Below are 21225 nucleotides of genomic sequence, written 5' to 3'. Positions count from 1 at the left end.
AAAAGTAATAAAGATACGCCTTAAAGACAATAAATAACCAATTAAAGGAGGCTTACAAAACTCAGTTAAAAGAACTTACCACACAATAAGATCTTCTTACTATCAGCTAGGGTCTGTATTGAGATCAAGGTCTTTGGTAAGCTAAGTTACAACTGGGTACTATAATAGCTCAAACATTAGAGCACAGGTGAAACTCTTCTAATTCAGTATAGGCATTTCTTAAAACTATACAATCCAGTTCAAAAAAATGTTAGTAATTCAAAAACTTACAAGAAAATCCAGGTGGGATATAACTAATTCATTAAAGAACTACATCCCATATAAAGTCACTAATCTGTAAACTGTTTACAAATAACACTAATAGTCTTAAAAGAGCCAGCTTGGTGTAGTGGTTTAGTGGTGGTTTCTAATCTGGCAAATCTACTTTGATTCCCCACTCCCTCACATGCAGCCAGCTGGGTGCCCTTGGGCTCATCACAACACTAATAGAGCTGTTCTGACCTTGCAGTAATATTACGGCTCTCTCCGCCTCCCCTACCTCACAGCATATCTATTGTGGGGAGAAGAAAGGGAAGGTGATTGTAAATCGCTTTGTGACTTGTAGCAGAAAAAAGCAGCATATAAAAGGTAACTCTTCTTCTCAATTTGTGTGGTGCCAAGGTTCAAAGATTGTGAATAAAAAAAAGATTTCTGCTGCCTATGGCCTTGAAGGTAAGTACCAAAACCTTAAACCTAATCCAGAATTCAACTGGGAGCAAACTGAGTTGTTGGAGTACAGACATGTTATGGCATAGACTGTTCTGCCTCTATTACAATTTGCAACAAAACTGAAGACTTTTGAAGCCAATATCTGGTTTCTCAAAGGATGTAGATTCCCACATGAGGGAACAAACATTACAGCCTGCATAATTGTGGCTGCCTGTGGGATAAACTGTTTTCTGTTGTGTAGAGAAGATATCAGAATGAACAAGGTGATCCTGAAGGGACCTAGAATTTCTGTACATCCTGACAAATGCTGAACAAAGTGCTAATCTTTGTGAATGAGTTTGGTGACATGTGTTGCTGAGTGTACTGAAAAGAATAGTGAATGTGATTAGAAGTTAGTTTATGATTAGACTCAGAGAGAAGACCTTGATATCTTTCTCAATCTTCATTTTGCCTTAAAATTACACATTCAGGATAGGCCCACTAAGGCTGTTGTAACTAAATTAGCAGCTGCTATATTCCTCCAAAGAGGAATATCTCCTGTAGCTAAGAAACAGCAAACAGAGCAAATTATTGTGGAGATGATATGGATGGAAACATTTAAAATGTAGATAAGAATTATGATTCATCAATTTTCTGTAAAGTTTAACTTTCAAAGTATTTGCAGAACCAATAAATAATGTTAAATCCAGAAAAATATCACAAACAGTACCAAAAGTCCCCACAAACCTAAGATGGATATCCATAGAGCAGCGTTGGCGTGTAGTCTGGCAATGTACAGCATTAGGTCAGTAAGAAGTAAGACTGAAGCTCTCTCTGACCTGATTTGTATAAACATTTTGACCTTCTTTACTTAACTGAAACCTAGGCTAAGGAATTAGATAATACTGTATTTATTCAAAAGGAAGGTGACCATGAATATAATATGAACCCTTTCCTAAGTTTTTTTTTTACTGGACATAACTGTAATTTATATGTAAATGCATGACTCTTTTTGAAAGTGTTCCTGGGGGAAGAAACTAGTCTTGCATATGAATATATGCCATTATCCCAGGTGACTCCAGACACTTATTTAATCCATCAGCCTAATACAGGGAGGTCAGGTGGCTATGGTCTTCTGAAAGTCACCTTTCACAGTTTCCCAGCGTAGACAGTAGCTAGCACTGATAATAATTAAGAACCTTGTGTTTGGTATCAGGGACAGTATGAGGATTCTGGCGATTTACTGTCTACATAACTTATAAAAATATGTACTGCAGCTACTGGAGACCAACTCTGGCTTGGGGTTCAGCCTCCCAGGCTTCATTCCAGTCTGACTTCCATGTTCATCCTGAGACTACCTTATCTAGCCAAGTTCATGGCTTAACAGTCACCATGTCTCAGGTTGTTTTGGCCTAACATGTGAGAAGGGTCATATGCTAGATCTGTTTTTCCTGTACTGACCAGATTTCTTATAATCTGATGGAGGTATCAAAGGCACCTTTGTCATAGTCAGACCATTTCCCATTGAAGGCATTGGGGATCCTCTTTCTGCAAAAGAGGAGACCTTCTCGGAAGACCTATCGATCCCATAGATTTCCAGAATGCACTGGGGGATGGTCACTGATTCAACTGAGGCCTTAGTGAAGGCTAAGAAGTTAAGATTCATAGACACCTTAGACTGGTTTGCTCCACAGTCAGCTCTCTCTTTTGAAAAGGACCACAGCTTGCCAGCCCTCCCCAGTTTACAAATAAGCAGAAGAAAGTAAACTGTTGGAAGATGGTTACTGTGTTCTTGGAGGAACTCTTGCACCAAATCAGACACCATGGAATTGCTTTGAAAGCCTACAAGTTCACAGTGACATTGTGAAGAGAGATGTTTTGCTTCCATTGCCTCTGCAATCTTGTGTGGCTGAATTATTCAATGCATAAACTGGCAAGACCCATGCAAGTATTGGCTGAATGCAATCTGATATTAACTGTGAATTATTAGAAAGGAAACTAGTTTCAGCAGTAGCCAGGGTATCTTCCATCACCTTCAGCTGGTAAGCCAGCTGCAGCCCTTCATGGGCAGGAAAGATCTTGCCACTGTAATGCACACTTTGGATTACTAAAGGTGTTCCCCACAGGAGGAAGCCTGTCCAGAAGCTACAGAATGATACAGCCAAAGTTGACCAGAGTGGGTGACAAGGACCATAACCAGTCTTGTTCTATGTACACCAATTGTCCCATTTTGCTTCCACATCCAATTCAAAATACTGGTATTGATCTTTAAAATCATATATAGTTTAGATCCAGTATTATTATTATTATTATTAGATTTATAGCCCGCCACTCCCTTGCGGCTCGTTTTTACTCAAAACGAGTAAACTCAAGAACTACCTCCCATGTAACTACTTTGAGTAAACTCAAGAACTACCTCCCATTACTCAAGAACTACCTCCCATGTAAACCTACATGTCCACTGGGATCATCTTCGGAAGCCCTGATTCAGGTCCCGCTACCAGCTGGGGCTCGAGGGGTGACAACCAGAGAAAGGGCTATCTTGCTCATGCCCAAAAGATTTAGAACTCCATCCTAAGGGAGATCATTCTGCCCCTCGTTTATTGTCTTCCAGCAGACTTGTTTTGTTTGGCATATGTTCAATAACAGTTAGTGACCTGCTTGTGTTATTTGTAGTTGTGTGTTCATATGCTTTTACTGAATTGTTTAAATATTTATTTATCTTTATTTTTAATGTAGATTTAATGTCTTGGATGCTTTAATGTTGAAATGTTTTAACATTTGCGAACTTGGGATTGTATTTGGGTGGAAAGGCAGCACAGAAATGTTTTAAATAAACTTAAAGGGATCCTTAAAAGAGGCTTCTATAGGACAGGAAGGATAGAGTAGCAATAACACATTTTGTGACCAAATGTACCTTTTATTGATACAGCAGTGTCTTTGGATCCAAGCCACAGTGGACAGAAACGTATGCTACAGCTGTGAGTCCATTTGTTCTATGCTTCATAAGGACTGAGCCAAGAACACAGGTCAAAGTACATACAGGGAGAGACAGAAGACATGGCTGTCTGATGTGGGTGGGCAACGACTGAGGGAAAAGTAAAACATTTTGACCGAACACAGAAATCCATCAGGAGAGCTGGAAAACAAACAACATATTCTGAGGTTGGAAGTACCTTCTTACTAATAAAAGTATTGATGACCATGTGCCTATCAGCACTCCAGACAAGGCAGAGTTTTGGCATGTGTGTGGAACTCCCAAGGTATACCAAAAATATGGCATTGGATATTTTAAAATCCTTAAATACATCCTGATAAATGTTTCATGATAACTGACATCAAAGAAGCACCAAATGCTAAAAGCCATTGGATGCTAGTTAAAAAAACAAAAATGGAAAACAGAAGAGGGGAAATTGGCCTTGAAAGTTTATAGTACCCCACAAGGGAAAACTGAAGCAAAAGAGAAAAATTCCAGTTATCCTTTCTGCAATCCCTTGTGAACTTATGCTATTAGTACTTATGATAAATTTCATCCAATACCAATTCATTAATAGGATGCTTTGAGTTTTCAATATAATCATTCCTCGGATATTCAGTGTCATAAGAATTTATAATCAGTTTTATAGTTGTAAAGTGATAGTCTAAGTCAGGGGTAGTCAAACTGCAGCCCTCCAGATGTCCATGGACCACAACTTCTGGGAATTGTAGTCCATGGACATCTGGAGGGCCGCAGTTTGACTACCCCTGGTCTAAGTACTACAGTAAAAGAATTAAAAGTTTCCCTTATATTGGATTGTAACATAAAAGTAGTCAGAGTAAGTGATGCCACAGATATTTTTACTATTGTGATGTTGTTGAAGTAATCTGAGTTATTCAACACAGATTTAATATTAGTTTTCCTATTTTCTGCATCAATTATACTTGCTTAGCCTAACTGATATGCTTAATCATGTATAGCAACTGCATTCAAAATTACTTCCTGCGCTAAAATAGCATTTGAACATTTTAAAAACAACACAAAATAATTGTGAAAGACTGTAACTGCCATATCTCCTTCAAAAACATATTCCATGGAATAATCTTGTAATTGTCAGCAAAATGATAAAGCTGTCCTTCTATGTGTAATATTTTTTCATATAAATATATGGCTGAAGGTCACCTTCCATCCCTCATCCGGCCGCCCCTCCTCCTTCCACTTCCCTCCCAGGCTCAGAGGCTGCAGATCCCTGCTGGTGAGTTCCCTGCCTGAGGGCCTCCAGCCTTTCCAGGTCCTGGGGGGGAGGAAGAGGCCATCTGCAGCATTCTTCCACCCACCCCCAATCTAGCATCCATTGTATTTCCAAATGCAATGGGCTATATGTCTATATTTCACAAGCACCATGAAACATGTTTCTGCTTACAAGAAATGTTTATGGCAGGGATTCCAGGGTTACACTAGAACTCCTCAGGGGTACCATGACCTTTCCCAGTAGTTTGGATGGACAGTGACATCACTAGGCATTACTGGAAGCCCACTATAGTCTAGTCTTTTTCCACAATGGAAACAGTAAATGATTGACTGGCTCCCGCATCTTATTCCTGTGCCCACTTCTCTGAAGGAAAAATAATGAACTGGGAGGGGTGGGTCCCAGTGAAGAAACAAATATAGAACAATACAGACACACTGGAAAATCAATATGGCAATAAAATATCCAAATTGGACTTATATAGAGTCGTCTCTCTTCAGTTTCAGTAATAATTTATCCTTATTTCATACAAGTCCCGACGCGTTTCGCCTACAGCTTTTTCAAGCTGGTTTTTATATTTAAGGTCCAACTTCAACTTATTAAGGAATCTCTTGATCGAGTATAAGGTCATACAAAAACTTAGCTTGTGGCGCTTCAGACGCAGGACATCCGCAACCCTATCATGTCTGTATTGTTCTACACTTCTCTGAAGGGACATGTCACCACTTCAGGGGTTCTTCCATGATCAAAAGATTGAAAAAGGCTGGGTTTAGAGACAGAAGTTTTAAAAGATGACAGATAATGCTGGTTGATACTCCCTGTGTACTGGAGAGATTATTCTTTCAGTGATACATTCAGTAGCCATCTTCTTTTCTGTTCAGTTTAATAATCTAGAAATAATCGTGAATCCTAATTTTGCTGCTAGTTGCATGGCAACAATTAAAAGTATCCCATCAACTTCTTTCATGGGAGCTATACCTCTCTCCTGACAAAGCAGATTCTTACCACAGTGACACATGGTTCTGTAATTCTGGGCTGATTGAAATACCTTTTACATGATGGTCTTATTTAAAATAGTACAGAATGCCACTGTTCATCTACTGTGAGGACTCAAATTGTTCAACCTACTGTACAAGTTAGCAATTAACATGCAATTTTTTTAAAGCCCCTAAATGTCTTGACGTACATACAAATCAGAGAACATTAATACAGGCCAAGCTATTGTTTGTATTCTCCAGGGCAGGCTCTATTCCATGTACCCACATGGAATAGAGCAATTGCCCCAAAGTTATTTACTATTATCTGTAATAGGATGAAAAGTTTTTACCATTTGTGAAGCTTCTTGGATGCAAAAAATTATTTTAAGTGTACATGTAGCAACCGAGTGTGTTTTGTTCTGCAACACACTTTATAGCTTTAGTGATTATTCATTAGACAGTTTTAATGAGCTCTGGTGTATTTATCTTATTAGAGCTACTCTGAAACTTGATATATGGAATATAAATACTCTTAACAACTCATTTCATATCCTATAGTTCATTCAAACAAGCGACAAGTGGATAGGAGGCCCTCTGGGGGAGATTGTCAACCTCTCCCTGTCTACTGGGGACTTCCTGGAGATGCTGAAGGAGGCAGTCGTTTGCATTCTGCTGAAAAAACCATTGCTGAACCCACGGGATCCAGCCAGCTACTGTCCGGTCTCACATCTTGTGTTTCTGGGTAAGGTGGTCGAAAAGGGCTGTGGTAGACCAGCTCCTGGCATACTTGGAGGAAGCTTTCGTGTTCAACTCATACCAGTTGGGCTTCCATCCTGGCCACAGGGTGGAGATGGTGTTGGACGCCTTGGTGGATGATCTCTGGAGTTAGCTGGATGGGGTTGTTCGGCCATACTCTTGATGCACGACCTACTGGCCACATCTGACATGGTCAACCATGAGTTGTTGGCCCATTGCCTCACCAGAATTCAGGGAACGCCATGCACTTACTTTTTCTCACCTCAATTCAGCTACCTTTATTAACAAATTTGTAAGTTTAATATATTTTTGATGTACATATTCATTTAAAAACTCTGTGCAATGCATTTCAGTTTCAGTATGCAGAATTAAACAATATGTACACATTTTATTTTATAGCTGTGTCTATATTAAGTATTTTTATATTTAATTTAAAGGAAATGTATTTCATACATATGGAGTATAAATGTTATATGACCCCATGACTTTGCAAGTACAGAGAAGCCTTCAAACCATAAAGACTGACTGAATATACATTTGAGTACATTATAGATTTCAAAATACAATGGTTATTTTTCCTTTAATGGTTGTGATAGCCCAGGTTCTGAGACAAAAGACAGCTAAAAAGACCTTCTAGTAGTATGTTTTTCATTCGCATTTTAAAGTCCTCTTTTTTGCCTATTCTCCTTTGTAGCGAGGAGGTCTTTTTTCTTTAAACGCAAGCAGACCTTCAATTCTGTCTTTTGTTGGAATAGTCTACAAAGAAGAAAGTTATATTAGCATTAGCATTATGAGTAAGGCACACAATTGTGCAAATGGTTCTGTAAGTTGGTGATGCTGTATTTCATCCAGAAAATACACACCAAAAATTAGCAAAAATTGCAACTGCTGTAAATCAACTATGTTGCCCTGTAGTTAATATGCTACTGATTTATGCCAGTTGAAGAATTAGCACACCTAGGACACTTCCAGATGTAATATTCATTATTGTGATGCAGAGGCATATGAATGTATTAAGGAATGGTAGCATATAATCGTGATCAAAACTTGAATGGTTATGTATATATACTGATTATTATGTACTGTGCTGAAGTAAATTGTAGATCAGTGGATTGCAGCTTCGGGTTCCCGAGGTAAATTATTCCCCTACCTGTGACTCTCAAAGATACCTTCAATTAAAAAAAATACAAGCTTACTGTCACTTCCAAAGATGAGTCAAAGCTTATTTTGGTTGTCAGATGATATGACTTAAACTTATCTCCAATATTTAGAGCAAAATTAGATGACAGTTTCTTTTAGTGTGTCCAGTATGCACTCCACCTAAATAACAGGTTGCTTTGCCCTGATGAGAGTCAGCTTTTATGGCTTAGCAAGACAAGATCTGTTCCTTTTACTGCGGTTACCAACCCAAAAGATCAGTCATCACACTTCAGTTCAACCCTGGAGACCAGGGTAGTTTATTTCTGGACCCAATCCTGATCCACTTATTAAGGCCCCCTTCAAGAATCGCTGCCTTACCGTGGCAAGGGGCCGTGCGTAGCTCAGTGAAGCTATGAGCTATGCCATGCAGGGCCACCCAAGACGGACAGATCATAGCAGAGAGCTTTGACAAAAGGTGATCCACCGGAGAAGGAAATGGCAAACCACTCCAGTATCTTTGCCATGAAAACTCTATGGACAGTTCCAAAAGGCAAAACGATATGACGCCGGAAGATGAGCCCCTCAGGTCGGAAGGTGTCCAATATGCTACTGGGAATGAGCAGACGGCTAGTGCCAGAATGAATGAAGTGACTGGGCCAAAGCCGAAAGGACGCTCAGTTGGGGAAGTAACTGGTGGCGAAAAGACAGTCCGATGCTGTAAAGATTTTTATTCCATAGGAATCGGGAATGTCAGATCCATGAATCAAAGCAAGCTGGACGTGGTTAAACAAGAGATGGCAAGACTGAACATTGACATTTTAGGAATCAGTGAACTAAAATGGACAGGAATGGGTGAATTTAATTCAGATGACCATCAGGTATACCACTGTGGACAAGAATCTCGCAGAAGAAATGGAGTAGCCTTCATAATCAATAAGAGAGTAGGAAAAGCAGTCTTGGGATACAATCCCCAAAATGACAGAATGATCTCAGTTCGAATCCAAGGCAAACCATTCAACATCACAGTAATCCAGGTCTATGCCCCAACCACTGCTGCTGAAGAGGATGAAGTTGACCAGTTCTATGAAGCCCTAAAACACCTTCTAGAAGCAACGCCAAAAAATGATGTGCTTATCATCATGGGGGATTGGAATGCTAAAGTAGGAAGCCAAAAGATAACTGGGATAACAGGCATGTTTGGCCTTGGAGTACAAAATGAAGCAGGGCACAGGCTGGTAGAATTTTGTCAAGAATACAATGGTCATAGCAAACACTCTTTTCCAACAACCCAAGAGATGACTCCACACATGGACATCACCAGATGGTCAACAGAGAAATCAGATTGACTATGTGCTCTGAGCCAAAGATGGAGAAGTTCTATACAGTCAGTAAAAACAAGACCAGGGGCTGATTGTGGTTCAGATCATCAGCTTCTTGTTGCAAAATTAGGCTTACATTGAAGAAAGTAGGGAAAAACACTAGGCCACTCAGATATGAACTAAATCATATCCCCGACGAATATACAGTAGAGGTGACAAATAGATTTGAGGAATTAGATCTGCTAGACAGAGTGCCTGAAGAACTATGGATGGAGGTTCGCAACACTGTACAAGAGGTAGCAACTAAAACCATCCCAAAGAAAAAGAAATGCAATAAATAGAAATGGCTGGCTGAGAAACTTTACAAATAGCTAAGGAGAGAAGGGAAGTGAAAGGCAAGGGAGAAAGAGAAAGATACACCCGATTGAATGCAGAATTCTAGAAAAATGCTGGAAGAGATAAGAATGTCTTCTTAAATGAACAGTGCAAACAAATAGAAGAAAACAATAGAATGGGGAGGACCAGAGATCTTTTCAAGAAAATTGGAGATATGAAGAGAACTTTTACAAGATTTTACAAGCTAGGCTCCAGCAATATGTGGACCGAGAACTTCCAGAAGTACAGGCAGGATTTCGAAGAGGCAGAAGAACTAGAGATCAAATTGCCAACATACGCTGGATCATGGAGAAAGCTAGGGAGTTCCAGAAGAATATCTACTTCTGCTTCATTGACTATGCTAAAGCCTTTGATTCTGTGGAGCACAACAAATTGTGGCAAGTTCTTAAGTAGATGGGAATACCAGAGCATCTTATTTGTCTCTTGAGAAACTTATATGCAGGTCAAGAAGCAACAGTGAGAACTGAACATGGAATCACTGATTGGTTCAAAATTGAGAAAAGAGTTTGGCAAGGCGGGATTAGAGGAGTCACAAATTGGGATCAAGATTGCAGGGAGAAATATCAACAACCTCAGATATGCAGATGATACCACTCTAATGGCAGAAAGTGAAGAGGAACTAAAGAGCCTGTTGATACGGGTGAAGGAGGAGAATGCAAAAGTTGGCTTGAAACTCAACGTCAAGAAAAAGATCATGGCATCCAGCCCTCTCAATTCCTGGCAAATAGATGGGGAAGAAATGGAGATAGTGACAGATTTTATTTTCCTGGGCTCCAAGTTCACTGCAGACGGGGACTGCAGCAAAGAAATTAAAAGACGCATGCTCCTGGGGAGGAAAGCTATGGCAAATCTAAAAAGCAGACACATCACCCTGCCAACAAAAGTGCGTTTAGTCAAGGCTATGGTATTCCCAGTTGCAATGTATGGCTGCGAAAGTTGGACCATAAGGAAGGCCGAGTGTCAAAGAATTGAGGCTTTTGAACTCTGGTGCTAGAGAAGACTCTTGCAAGTCCCTTGGACAGCAAGGTGAACAAACCAGTCAGTCCTAGAGGAGATCAGCCCTGACTGCTCCTTAGAAGGCCAGATCCTGAAGATGAAACTCAAATACTTTGGCCACCTCATGAGAAGGAAAGACTCCCTGGAGAAGAGCCTAATGCTGGGAGCGATTGAGGGCAAAAGAACAAGGGGACGACAGAGATGGATGGAGTCACTGAAGCTGTCAGTGCAGACTTAAATGGACGCCGGGGAATAGTAAAAGACAGGAAGGCCTGGAAGATCATTGTCCATGGGGTTGCGATGGGTCAGACATGACTTTGCACATAACAACAACAACAATTTTTAAGGATCTGAAAGGCCAGAGAAGAGAGCATTTCTTGAAGATTTAAAGCTTTTCTAAAGGCAATGGGAGTCTTGTCTGAAAAATCTAGCAGACATCCCCATTTACAAAGACTCATGCACAGCTCCCCCCCCCCCAAGTACTGGGTCAGGGAATGCTCCCCAAGGGCAGAGGCAATCTTAAGTAATGAAAAGTCCTGGGGGAAGCTAGAAATACTAATAGGCACTACCATAGTCTTCTTATGCAATCCACTGCCCAATCTGTGAGTTTGCACCAACCAGTCATTTAGTGTGCTGGTTCCCGGGTGGAATACATGGGCCTACACTAGCTAAGTTGTTACTACTTCTGTTTGCTGCTTGGCAACTGCTGTTTGCTTCTGTGGCAAGATAGATGAAGTATTGGCTGGTGAACCAGGTGCTTTTCCAGACCACTGATATTCCTGTTTATGTAGCAACTTGATGTATAAAAATATAATCTGTGAGAACTAGTTTTTTGCCACTATGTTTATTTTACAGATTAGTGATATAAAACCACATCAGTCACAGCTGCCACTAGGTTGCCCTTTACCAGGAGGGTATACACATGTTGATTTTTCTGGCCCTCTTTGTGGCTTTTGATACCACTGACTATGACATCTTTCTAGGTAGGATGGCTAAACTGGGGGCACCATGCTCCAGTTGTTCAGCTCTCACTTACCTGATCGATTCCAGAAGGAGATGTGGAGGGCTGCTGCTTGCCCCCTTGACATTTTTGCCATAAAACCCAGTGGGGAATTATCTGGTTTCCCAAGCTATTTAACACCTACACAAAACCACTGGGACAGGTTATCAAGTTATTTGGACTGCGGTGCTACAGAGGAATCAGCCTGTCATGGTAGGGGGTTGCACTGCACCTGCTATGATCAGGTTCATAACTTGGGGTTAATGCTGCCTTTTGATCTACAGCAGGAAGCTCAGGTTTCCTTGGTGCCAACATTTTTTATAAGCTCCAGCTGACAAACCAACTAAGACCCTTCCTTGGAAAAGTGTGACTTGTCTAATCTGTGCTCTCCTCACATCCGGGTTAGAATACTGTAAAGAGCTTTATGCTGAAATATCTGCACTGGCAGCCCATGCATACCAAGGCACAATTTAAAATGCTGGTTCTAATCTTGAAAGCTTTAAGTGACTTGCAGCCAGGATACTTGAAGGACTACCTTGTTATTCACTCCACCATCTAGGAACCTCTTCTGAAACCCTGCTTTCTCTGTCCTGTCTTCAGAGATGAGGCAGAAGGCAACCAAAGACCAGGATTTTTCTGTGGTACCACATCATTTTAGGATGCCAAGTGTGTACTGTATGCCGCAGCTACATCCTGCCTTGTTTTAACAGCACTGGTTTGTGTTATGGCTTTATCATTAACGGCTGCTGTTTTTGTTGCTTTATTAAGTGAGTTTTAGAACACTTTAAGTAGGCCTCTGGAGAGATAGCATATGTATTTTATAAATAAGAAGACATTTAAGAGAAGATAGCACTTGTAGTAATAAGGCTTATACAAAATGAGGTCCTATTTCAGAGATACTTACTGTGAAATCCCATACAGAGTTGCTCCATTTTAGGCTCACTGAAATCACTGGAGTAACTCTGTACAGGACTGCACTATTGGAGATGGTTCATAAATAGCTCTGAAATTATAAATAAGATCATATGATGACATCTGGGTGCTGAATTTGAAACTTGACAGTATGCATATATTCCACATAGTAAGCAAATTGAAGACCAAATACCCAACTCTTTTAGTGAGTCACAGGAATATTTCCCATTAAGTGAACACATGTCAAACAGTGTGATGTGTCATTGACCTATTGAAGCATAATATATAAACAACTCCTGGTCATTTTAAAAATCATATGAAATGTTCAAGGACCTCTATTAGCAAACAAGTTAGCAGCAGTATGAACTATTTTAAATATATATATAACAATAAAATTGTAGATCAGATTGTGAACCAAGCTTAAGAACATTCCTCAGACTGACTTTTCTGCACTGAATTACATACCTGAGCATAACAAGCTTCCTCAATTGCTAAACCTGTTAACATATCCACCTAGGAAACAAAAATGTAAAATACAGTAAAAATAACTTCCATGTGTCAATTATTTTGAATCATAGTAAACACAAGAAAGAAACTTGCACTGTATTTCTACAGTAGCTGAGATTTCAAAGGCATATGGACTGAGGTTTGATATAATTTTCCATTATTATATAATTACATAAGCAAAGCATTATTTTATTGTGCTGAATTCATGCTAAATCATCTCTTACCATAAACACAACAACATCCTATTTGCTAAACTATGTACATGTAGAAATTCATTGTTAGTTCACTTAAAAAAATGTGAGCCCATGATTCTAGAAGTATGGAAAGTTAACCAAGAGACACTGGGATTTAAATAAGAATATCATATCTTCAATATTTGGCACAAGACACTAACAATTCACAGAGGAGAGGTCCATCAATGGCTAATAGCCGCACACAGAAGCAGCGAAACATCAGACATTTGGTGATCCTCCAGGTTAGTATCAGATTGAAATAATATGCAGGCATAGACAGACAATTGGTTTGATCGAGCAGGCTCTATTTATGTTCCCATAATAACATGCAGAAAATGTTTTAAGCCAGGAGTCTTATAATGGTTTGGAAATGAAGTACATAGTGAGGAAGATGAAAATGTAAAGCTCTGTATAAATAGACAAAAGGGTGGCACTGAAGCTTGATTCTACCTGTCCTTCTCTCTCCCCTCCCTCCCCAATGAAGCTCTGAGACCAAAAGAGATAAAGGGAGAATCTATTTTAGGTGAAGCAACAACATTAGGGGAAAGGTTCAGTACCTATCCTCCAGTTATAAAGTGTTGTTTCCCCACATGTCATATAAGGATTTCGCACAATCCCTGCCAGGTTGTGCTGTTATTGTATTTAGGTTTGCCTGAAACAACTGTGAGTTTATATAGTAAGCACAAAAAGAATATCCTTACTTCCATTCCTTGATTGATGGCCAATTTTGCAACTCTCATTGCCACAGGTCCCTAAAATTAGAAACAGATCGGACATACATTTTCTCACACAATGAAATATTTGTTACAAATGTTCAAATATCAATCACCATTTACAACTCTGAGATCCAGATATTAGTATTTATCAAGATAAAGAAGCCAGACTTCTACTGTTCTACCGGGTTAATCAATTAGGAAAAAAACCAAGGTTACACTTATCTGCAACTGTAAAAGTATCTAGGGGGTGTTGTGCACCGTAGCCAGAAACACAGCAGCACCTCCTTTACCCTCAGTCCCTCTAGTGCTGCCGAAACAGAGCATTCAGCAGAGCAGGAGGGAGGATATGCATGCCCGCACAGAAGATACTTGATGACCAATAGTTATAGGTAAATTCAACCTTGTTTTCATCATTGATCTTCAGTGCAGTCCCACATGGGAATTCTAGCAAGCTACTCACCAGGTGCTGGGGCATGCTCCACTACATGAACAACAAATGCAGAACTGCCTTGCCCACTTGTGCCTCATGTCTTGCCTGCATATCTAACACACAATGATGTAGAAATTCTTCTGCTGACAACCAGGTAGCCACTCTACATATCCCCATCAAAGACACCATCCAAAAATGCTGTAGAAGAAGCCATTGCCCTAGTACTCTAGTTCTCAACCTGGGGGTCAGGACCCCTATGGGAGTCAAATGACCCTTTTACAGGGGTTGCATCAGGACAAGCAGCTTGGGGCGTCATCCACACGACAGCCTTGCAGGATAGATCAAGATAGAACAATTTATATACTATCATGAACAATGGATCTTCACACCATTGGTCAGTTTTGGTTTAATTTCTGTGAAAGAACACTTGCATAATTTTATGGTTGGGGTCAACACAACATGAGGAACTGTATTAAAGGGTTGCGGCATTAGGAAGTTTGAGAACCACTGCTCTAGTAGAATATCCATGAATGTTCAATGGGTATAGTAGTCTAGCCCTCTCATAACACTTCCTAATAATCTTGACAATCCATCTGGACAGTGTCTGAGCTAATGTTCTCCTACCATTCAAAGCAAATAAACAGTGCTTTATCCCTATGAAACTCAAGGGTTCTCCTGAGATAAAATAATAATTCCCTCCACAATTCTAAAGAATGCAACAAGCACTCATTCTCAGAACTTGATGTGGGAAAAATTACAAACAACACAAAACTTGCTGCAAATGGAATTTAAAAACTATCTTATGTAGAAATCCTAGTGTGAAGAGCTACTCTTTCAGGGGGGGGAATTCAAAGATAAAGAATTTATCTGGAGAGCTGCCATTTTTGGTTGAAGTATCAGCCACTAAAAAGACTTACACAGAAAGGTCTGCCAAAGAACAAGTAGCAATGAGTTTGAAAGGCTTAAGCATTCATTTTGCTAATACTATCAACAGAGACCACAGGGGTACCAAAGGATACCAGAGTGGACAGACTGCCAAACCTCTTAAGAAATATGTTAACCTATCGATATCGATGGGAAAAACTGGGTACCACCCAATACCTCTGGGACAGCCTTTCTCAACTTTTCTACCATTAGAAACCCCTGAAACATTTTTTGAGGCTTTGAGAAATTCCAGAGGCATGATCATACAGAATACTAGTTGGAAAGAATAGCTGTGTACACATACACCTGGAGCCCCTCCCCTTCTCACCCTTTCCAAGCTAATCGGCCATTTGAGGGGGGCAGGCCGATATGACCACATATGACCATATATGGCCATATATGGTCATATCACTCAATAATTGTTAGTCCCTTTAATATGGATGCCAGGGCTGACTCACAAAGGACTTCTGCTTAAATTGAGTTCCAGACAAATGCAAAACTCCCAACAATTTAGATGTGTCCTTGTTGTTTTCTTTTTAAAACAATCAGGGACAGCATCTTATCCATTTTGGAAGTAAAAAGAGTGGAGCCCTCAAAAGATAAATTCTCAGCTTTTATCCTGGTTTGCATAGGCAACACTGTTGATCTCAACCAAGCATGACACCTGAGTATTATGGAGCTCCCCATGGACCTCTTAGCCGAATCACCACATTAATCTGCTATTCAAAAAGTTTAATAGCCTCTGTTTGCAGAACTTTAGCAAGTGGATGTTTCTCTTCCAAGAGAAGTTCTAGGAAGGGAAGAGTACTCTTCCACAAGTAAAGTTGATGACCTTCCATTATTGTTTCATAATTAGCAATTTTAAAACTTAGCACCACTGAAGAATATAATTTTTGATGGAGGACATCTAACTTTCTCCCCTCCCTATCAGTAGGGGCAGAACAGTAGGCTTGACATCCCCTAAGTTGCAACTCCTCCATAACCGAGGATGATGAGTTGAGAAATAATCAAAGGATTCCTTTTACATTTTTGTCACAGTTGCTAAGGCCCTCCAAGACAGGAAAAGCAACAATCCCAGGAGATCCTGAAAAAAGACAAGTCAAAAGCTTGTCTTTTCATTTGTATTCAGAAATAATGGCTATAGCATTCAAATTAATAATATTTTTCAGAGAGTTTGATTTTGAGTTAGTCATTAAATGATGTTACTTAATTTTAAAAAATTATATACTGCAGAGGCTGACAGAAGTATCCCTCTATTGACCCAAGGATCCATTGTTAGCAGAAGTGATCCACTCTAATATTGTTAATTATATAATTGATTAAATTCTAGATTGCTACTCATGTACGTCTGAAAGGGACAAGCACATTTTACATGTGATGTATAATCAACATATTTTGTGTTGTGTTTTTATTCTAATATAGAACTAGCAAGATTTAATCAACTTTCCTTTCCTGTAAAATATGATTATATCTACTATACAGGCAAAGTGTGACGATATACAAGAAAAGGCTCTTTAAAAACAAGCACCTGATCAAGTAGTATCTGAATGCCGGAGAGAAATTACTCTACTTACTGGTGAAGATCTTTGTCACATAAAATCTGTATTATAACTACAGTACTGCAAAGTCACATGTAGTATTTTGCAACTGTATTAATACATGCCAATTTTTATAGTCATACAAATGGTGGTATATGAAATAAAGTTAACTGAAAGATGTGATACTAGAGGCTCTATAATTCAGCGTTCCATGATTCAGATCTGACATCTCCCTTCCCTACAATTTGTACTTTCAAAATGGCAAGAAGTTTAAATTTAATCTGGTAATTTTCATTACTCAAAGCATTTATCTCTCTAATTTTGGTTATTATTCCAGGGGTCACCTAGAAAAAATAACTTCAAGCATGCTACAGCAAGCCACATCTTAAGAATTCCTAATACAAATATTCTCCATCTAAATTGTCATTATTAAAATACTATATCCCCCCATCCAGAGTAGCATAGTATTTTAAAAGATGCTGCAAAAGAAATATGAGGAAGCGGTTTATGAATGTAACACTTATAAATCTCAGCATGGACAAACTAGCATGGAACACTGGAAGAAAGGGAGAGTTCTAATGTCAAACAGAATTCTTCCAATTGATAGTTACAAGTGACAATCCCTAGTACTACCACATTTATCTACTGACAGTCGCTTTTCTGTAATGTCATTAGTTTTGCCACTGCATAGTATCAGCTTTTCTTTATAATAGGCCTGAATTTATGGAACAATCTTTTACAGACTGTAAGAAAGGCAGCCTTTAAAAACTTATGTCATGCCTTTTCTCAACAGGACATTCCAGGATATTATTGATTATTAGTAGGCATTTCACTATTTTAATGCTACTGCATTGTTTTGAATTTTGTTTACAACTGTGGGTTCTATTTAAAAAGAAAAGCATGACATTTTAATACGTTAAATAAAGTCATGGGCTTCAGTAACACAAATACTACCATAATTTGATACATCAGTGAGACCTTCTATGAAACTATCAGCAAGAGGTAACAAAATGGACTATCAAACACAAAAACAATAATCTGAAAGTATCTTTCTACATAGTCTCTAAAGGTCTAAAGAATCTGATCTTTGCCAATAAAACATTACAGCTACAACACTTGACACAGTGGAAGGCATTACTTGCTTTTGCATTTCTTTAAGTTTTGGAATTTACTAAATGCTTCTAAAATTGAATATTACATTTACACCTTTTAATGTAACTGAGCATTCAAGAGAGTGAAATATCAATGATATTATGCTAATACGCCAATATCAAACAGTAAACAGATCAACAGTGTAGCAGATACAAAACACTGCATAAGAATCTTTTTAAAAATGTAAAACTACATACCTAAACACATTTACATGCATACAAATCCCATCAAAGTGAATGGAATTTGCCTGTGTTTAGAATTTGTGCCTCCAACTACAAAGTGCCTGTTCAATACTTTTGTTCATGCAGAGAATCTGTAGATTTAAGTATGGAAAACTGAACGGGGAAGTCTAGAGACAAAGAAATAAGAAAATACACCAAGGTGAGAATTAAATGCATGCCCTGCTTTGATGGTAGCCTCATAAAAACAGCTAGGGTTACGCATGGAAATTGTAATAGAAGCCTCAAAGATTTAGTTCTAATCATACACTGTCACAGTTAAGCAAACAAAAATATGATTCAAAATACAGCTATAAGGGTGGCACAAGAAAAAGTATCTAATAACCTTAGCACTAGCTAGCACTACTATAAAGCCTACATATACAGAGTTTGATTTCTATTTGACTAACACGGTTTTAACATATTTTATTCTAATGATTTTTTTTGTTTGTTTTCAATTTTTTTCATGGCTACTTGTTATTTGTCTTCTTCTGCAATGAAGCTCCTGGTCAAGTGGACTTTACCTGAGGTAAAAATTCTTTTCCAAGGGCTAAAGCCCTTCTGTAGGCTGCATCCCCGCCTTCATTCTGTTCCACCACATGATTGATCAAACCTATCAATTTTGCTTCATTTCCATCAACAACACGAGCAGAAAAAATTAGTTCTTTGGCTAGAGACACTCCAATTATACGAGGTAGTCTCTGTGTCCCCCCTGCAATTAGGAAGAAAGGAAATGCAAACATAAGACTTTGTAGTAGTTTGGCCTGAAACTAATACAATATTGCATGCTACATGAAAACATTGTATGCTACATGAAAACATTCTTGCTGAATGCCATGCAGTTTTCATGGTATAAATATATTGCTCAAATCAGCTATTCTTGCTATTATTTGTCAACAGACCAGTAGTTCATACCAACAAGGCATAAAATTCAATCAAGTGTAAATGGATAGGATGATAATATGTAAGAATATATACTTAACTTCCTGGCAAACACTATCAGAAAAGTTAAGGAAGTAACATTCAATATTTTAAATACACTAACTTATAGAGTCGAAGAAAGTTTAGCACCATAATTTTTAAAGGAATATATTTCATTAATTTTTTTAAATTTTTAAATAATTCCAACTGCAGCAAAACAAAACTGACCTTTATATTTCATCAACATAGGACAACTCAGACTAACACTCATTCAAAGCAGGTAACAAAAAGTGGCATTAAGAGGAAGGAGGAGAAATGCTGCAAAGCCAAAAGCAGCAGCCAAGCCCAAAGGAGCTGTGAGAAGACTGTGAAGAGAAGGAGGCTGGAGAGGTCAGGAGATTCTTTCAGGTCTGAAATGGCTCTCTAGGAGAAAGGCAAGTAAAAGAGACAAGGAGCTTCATTCTGATGCTGCACTCCCTGTTAAGGCAGGAAGCAAACTGGGCTGGTGTGACTCCTACCACTGAGTCAGGAAGTTGTCATAACTGGCCCTCCCTCCCTGAGCAATTAGATACCCTCCTCCTCAGAGCAAGAAGCTAATGTTTGAACATAGAAGTTTTGTTATCCAGCAAAGCTGGGGAAATAGGGATTGCTGGTTAATCAGATGTCCCACAACTGGCTGATCTGTTCCTCTTCCCCCACCCCCAAACCATCCTACATAGAAAACAGACAAACAGGCAAGCTACTGGGGATCCCTCTTGCACAGCTGTCGCCAGACAGATTGAAGCAGACTAAGGGGGCAGGAACCATCCACGAATGACATGAACTCAGTCAGAAGCCAAATAGTGGTCAGAGACATCAAGCTGGCCAGCTGAAGAGATAGGAATGGTGCACGTGCAAGCCAACAGACTTGGGTATGGTGTCTGAGGGGGGAGAACTTGCCATCTGGGCAATGCTGATGAACTGAGGTACAGATAATAGAGGCTTTTAGTGCACTGAAATCTGGGCTAGTAATCAAATTGCCGAGCTATTAGGCCTTTGCTTACAATGTAGCTTTATTTTCACCCTTTACGGTTTTAACCTTGACATTTTCTCAAACATGGGCAACCTCAAAGGCCTTTCAAACAGCCTTCCATGCTTAAAGGCTTCAGCTATTATCAATTTAACAATCTTTCCGAAACTATAGAACTGGAAAGACAATTCACCAGATTTTTTAAGGCCTTCCAACAATGGGTTTATAAGGGTAGACTCATAGAAGATGGCATTGTCACACAGTAGAATATTTTGTTATCTTAGTTATTTCCCTTTATTACTTTTTGATAGTACACTGTTAAAAACCTTTACTCTCCAATTTTTGCAGTTTACTTTTGGGATCAATTTAATTACAAGGTCAACATGTTCTATATTGCCAATGACATTTGTATACTCCCACACTAAATCAGAACTAACCTAACAATGGCTGCAGTAGTCACTTTTAAAAAGGCTACTCAATAATTCTAGGGTTTTACATATTTTAATAACTGTAATTCCTCCGTTAGCTGCATTCCCTTTGAAAATAACCATGGGCAATTGGGTAACCTTTCATCAAACACAGCACATCCACCAGCTTACTTCCATGTCAGTACTCATCTTCCTGGACAGCCAGAAAACATCTCCAACTCATGTCATCATCCATTCCTACAGCACTGATATACTTGACAACTTTGGTTGGGATGCTTCTTTCTTCAAAGGCAATCCAAACAAATCCACCAATTAACTCATCTTTTATCTACCTCTTGAACACAAATTAAACTCGTCTTTTGTAAAAGAAACACATATTAGTACAAACCATACTAGCAAGTTAGCTAAGTAATATGGTAGAGGTGTGACTCAATGCAATGAAAAAACATGGCTTGTAATTATATGAATGGACCTATGAGAATCTTTGGGTTCATAATGTCCCCCATGCCATCCAGCATACATACATGACCACATGCCCACACTCAAATACAGTTATTAATTTAATACAAACCAAAGTACAATTTAACGTTTAAGCCAGAATTACAATTGTGACTATTTTCACATGTTATAAAAAAACATGTTGATAAAAAGTAAGAGGTTTCTAAGATACCAGTTTCCCTGACAAAGAAGTATTTAGTTAGGCAAAAGCTAAAGTTTTTTTATTTTAGAATCACAGAATC

General features: G+C 39.0%; 1 protein-coding gene across 5 annotated transcripts in view; it reads right to left on the bottom strand.

Moving 5' to 3' along the window:
* Positions 1–3586: 3586 nt before the first annotated feature.
* The window catches only part of AUH (AU RNA binding methylglutaconyl-CoA hydratase), a 46781-nt gene continuing 29142 nt past the window's right edge, over positions 3587–21225 (bottom strand). For 2 of the 5 annotated variants that reach the window (XM_077344489.1, XM_077344488.1), the window contains 4 exons: positions 18652–18839; positions 13851–13901; positions 12875–12922; positions 3587–7402 (listed from right to left, as the gene is read on the bottom strand). In XM_077344489.1, coding sequence (XP_077200604.1) covers positions 7325–7402; positions 12875–12922; positions 13851–13901; positions 18652–18839 — 365 coding nt within the window. In that variant the 3' untranslated portion in view covers positions 3587–7324. Of the gene's footprint in view, positions 7403–12401; positions 12501–12874; positions 12923–13850; positions 13902–18106; positions 18259–18651; positions 18840–21225 lie in introns of all 5 variants that reach the window. The other 3 variants (XR_013232510.1, XR_013232509.1, XR_013232508.1) reach the window with 3 other exon arrangements.

This window comes from Paroedura picta, chromosome 7 (assembly GCF_049243985.1).
Source record: "Paroedura picta isolate Pp20150507F chromosome 7, Ppicta_v3.0, whole genome shotgun sequence".
NCBI classification, from domain to species: domain Eukaryota; kingdom Metazoa; phylum Chordata; class Lepidosauria; order Squamata; family Gekkonidae; genus Paroedura; species Paroedura picta.
Note: the sequence above shows the minus strand (reverse complement) of the source record. Positions and strands in the feature narration are given on the sequence as shown.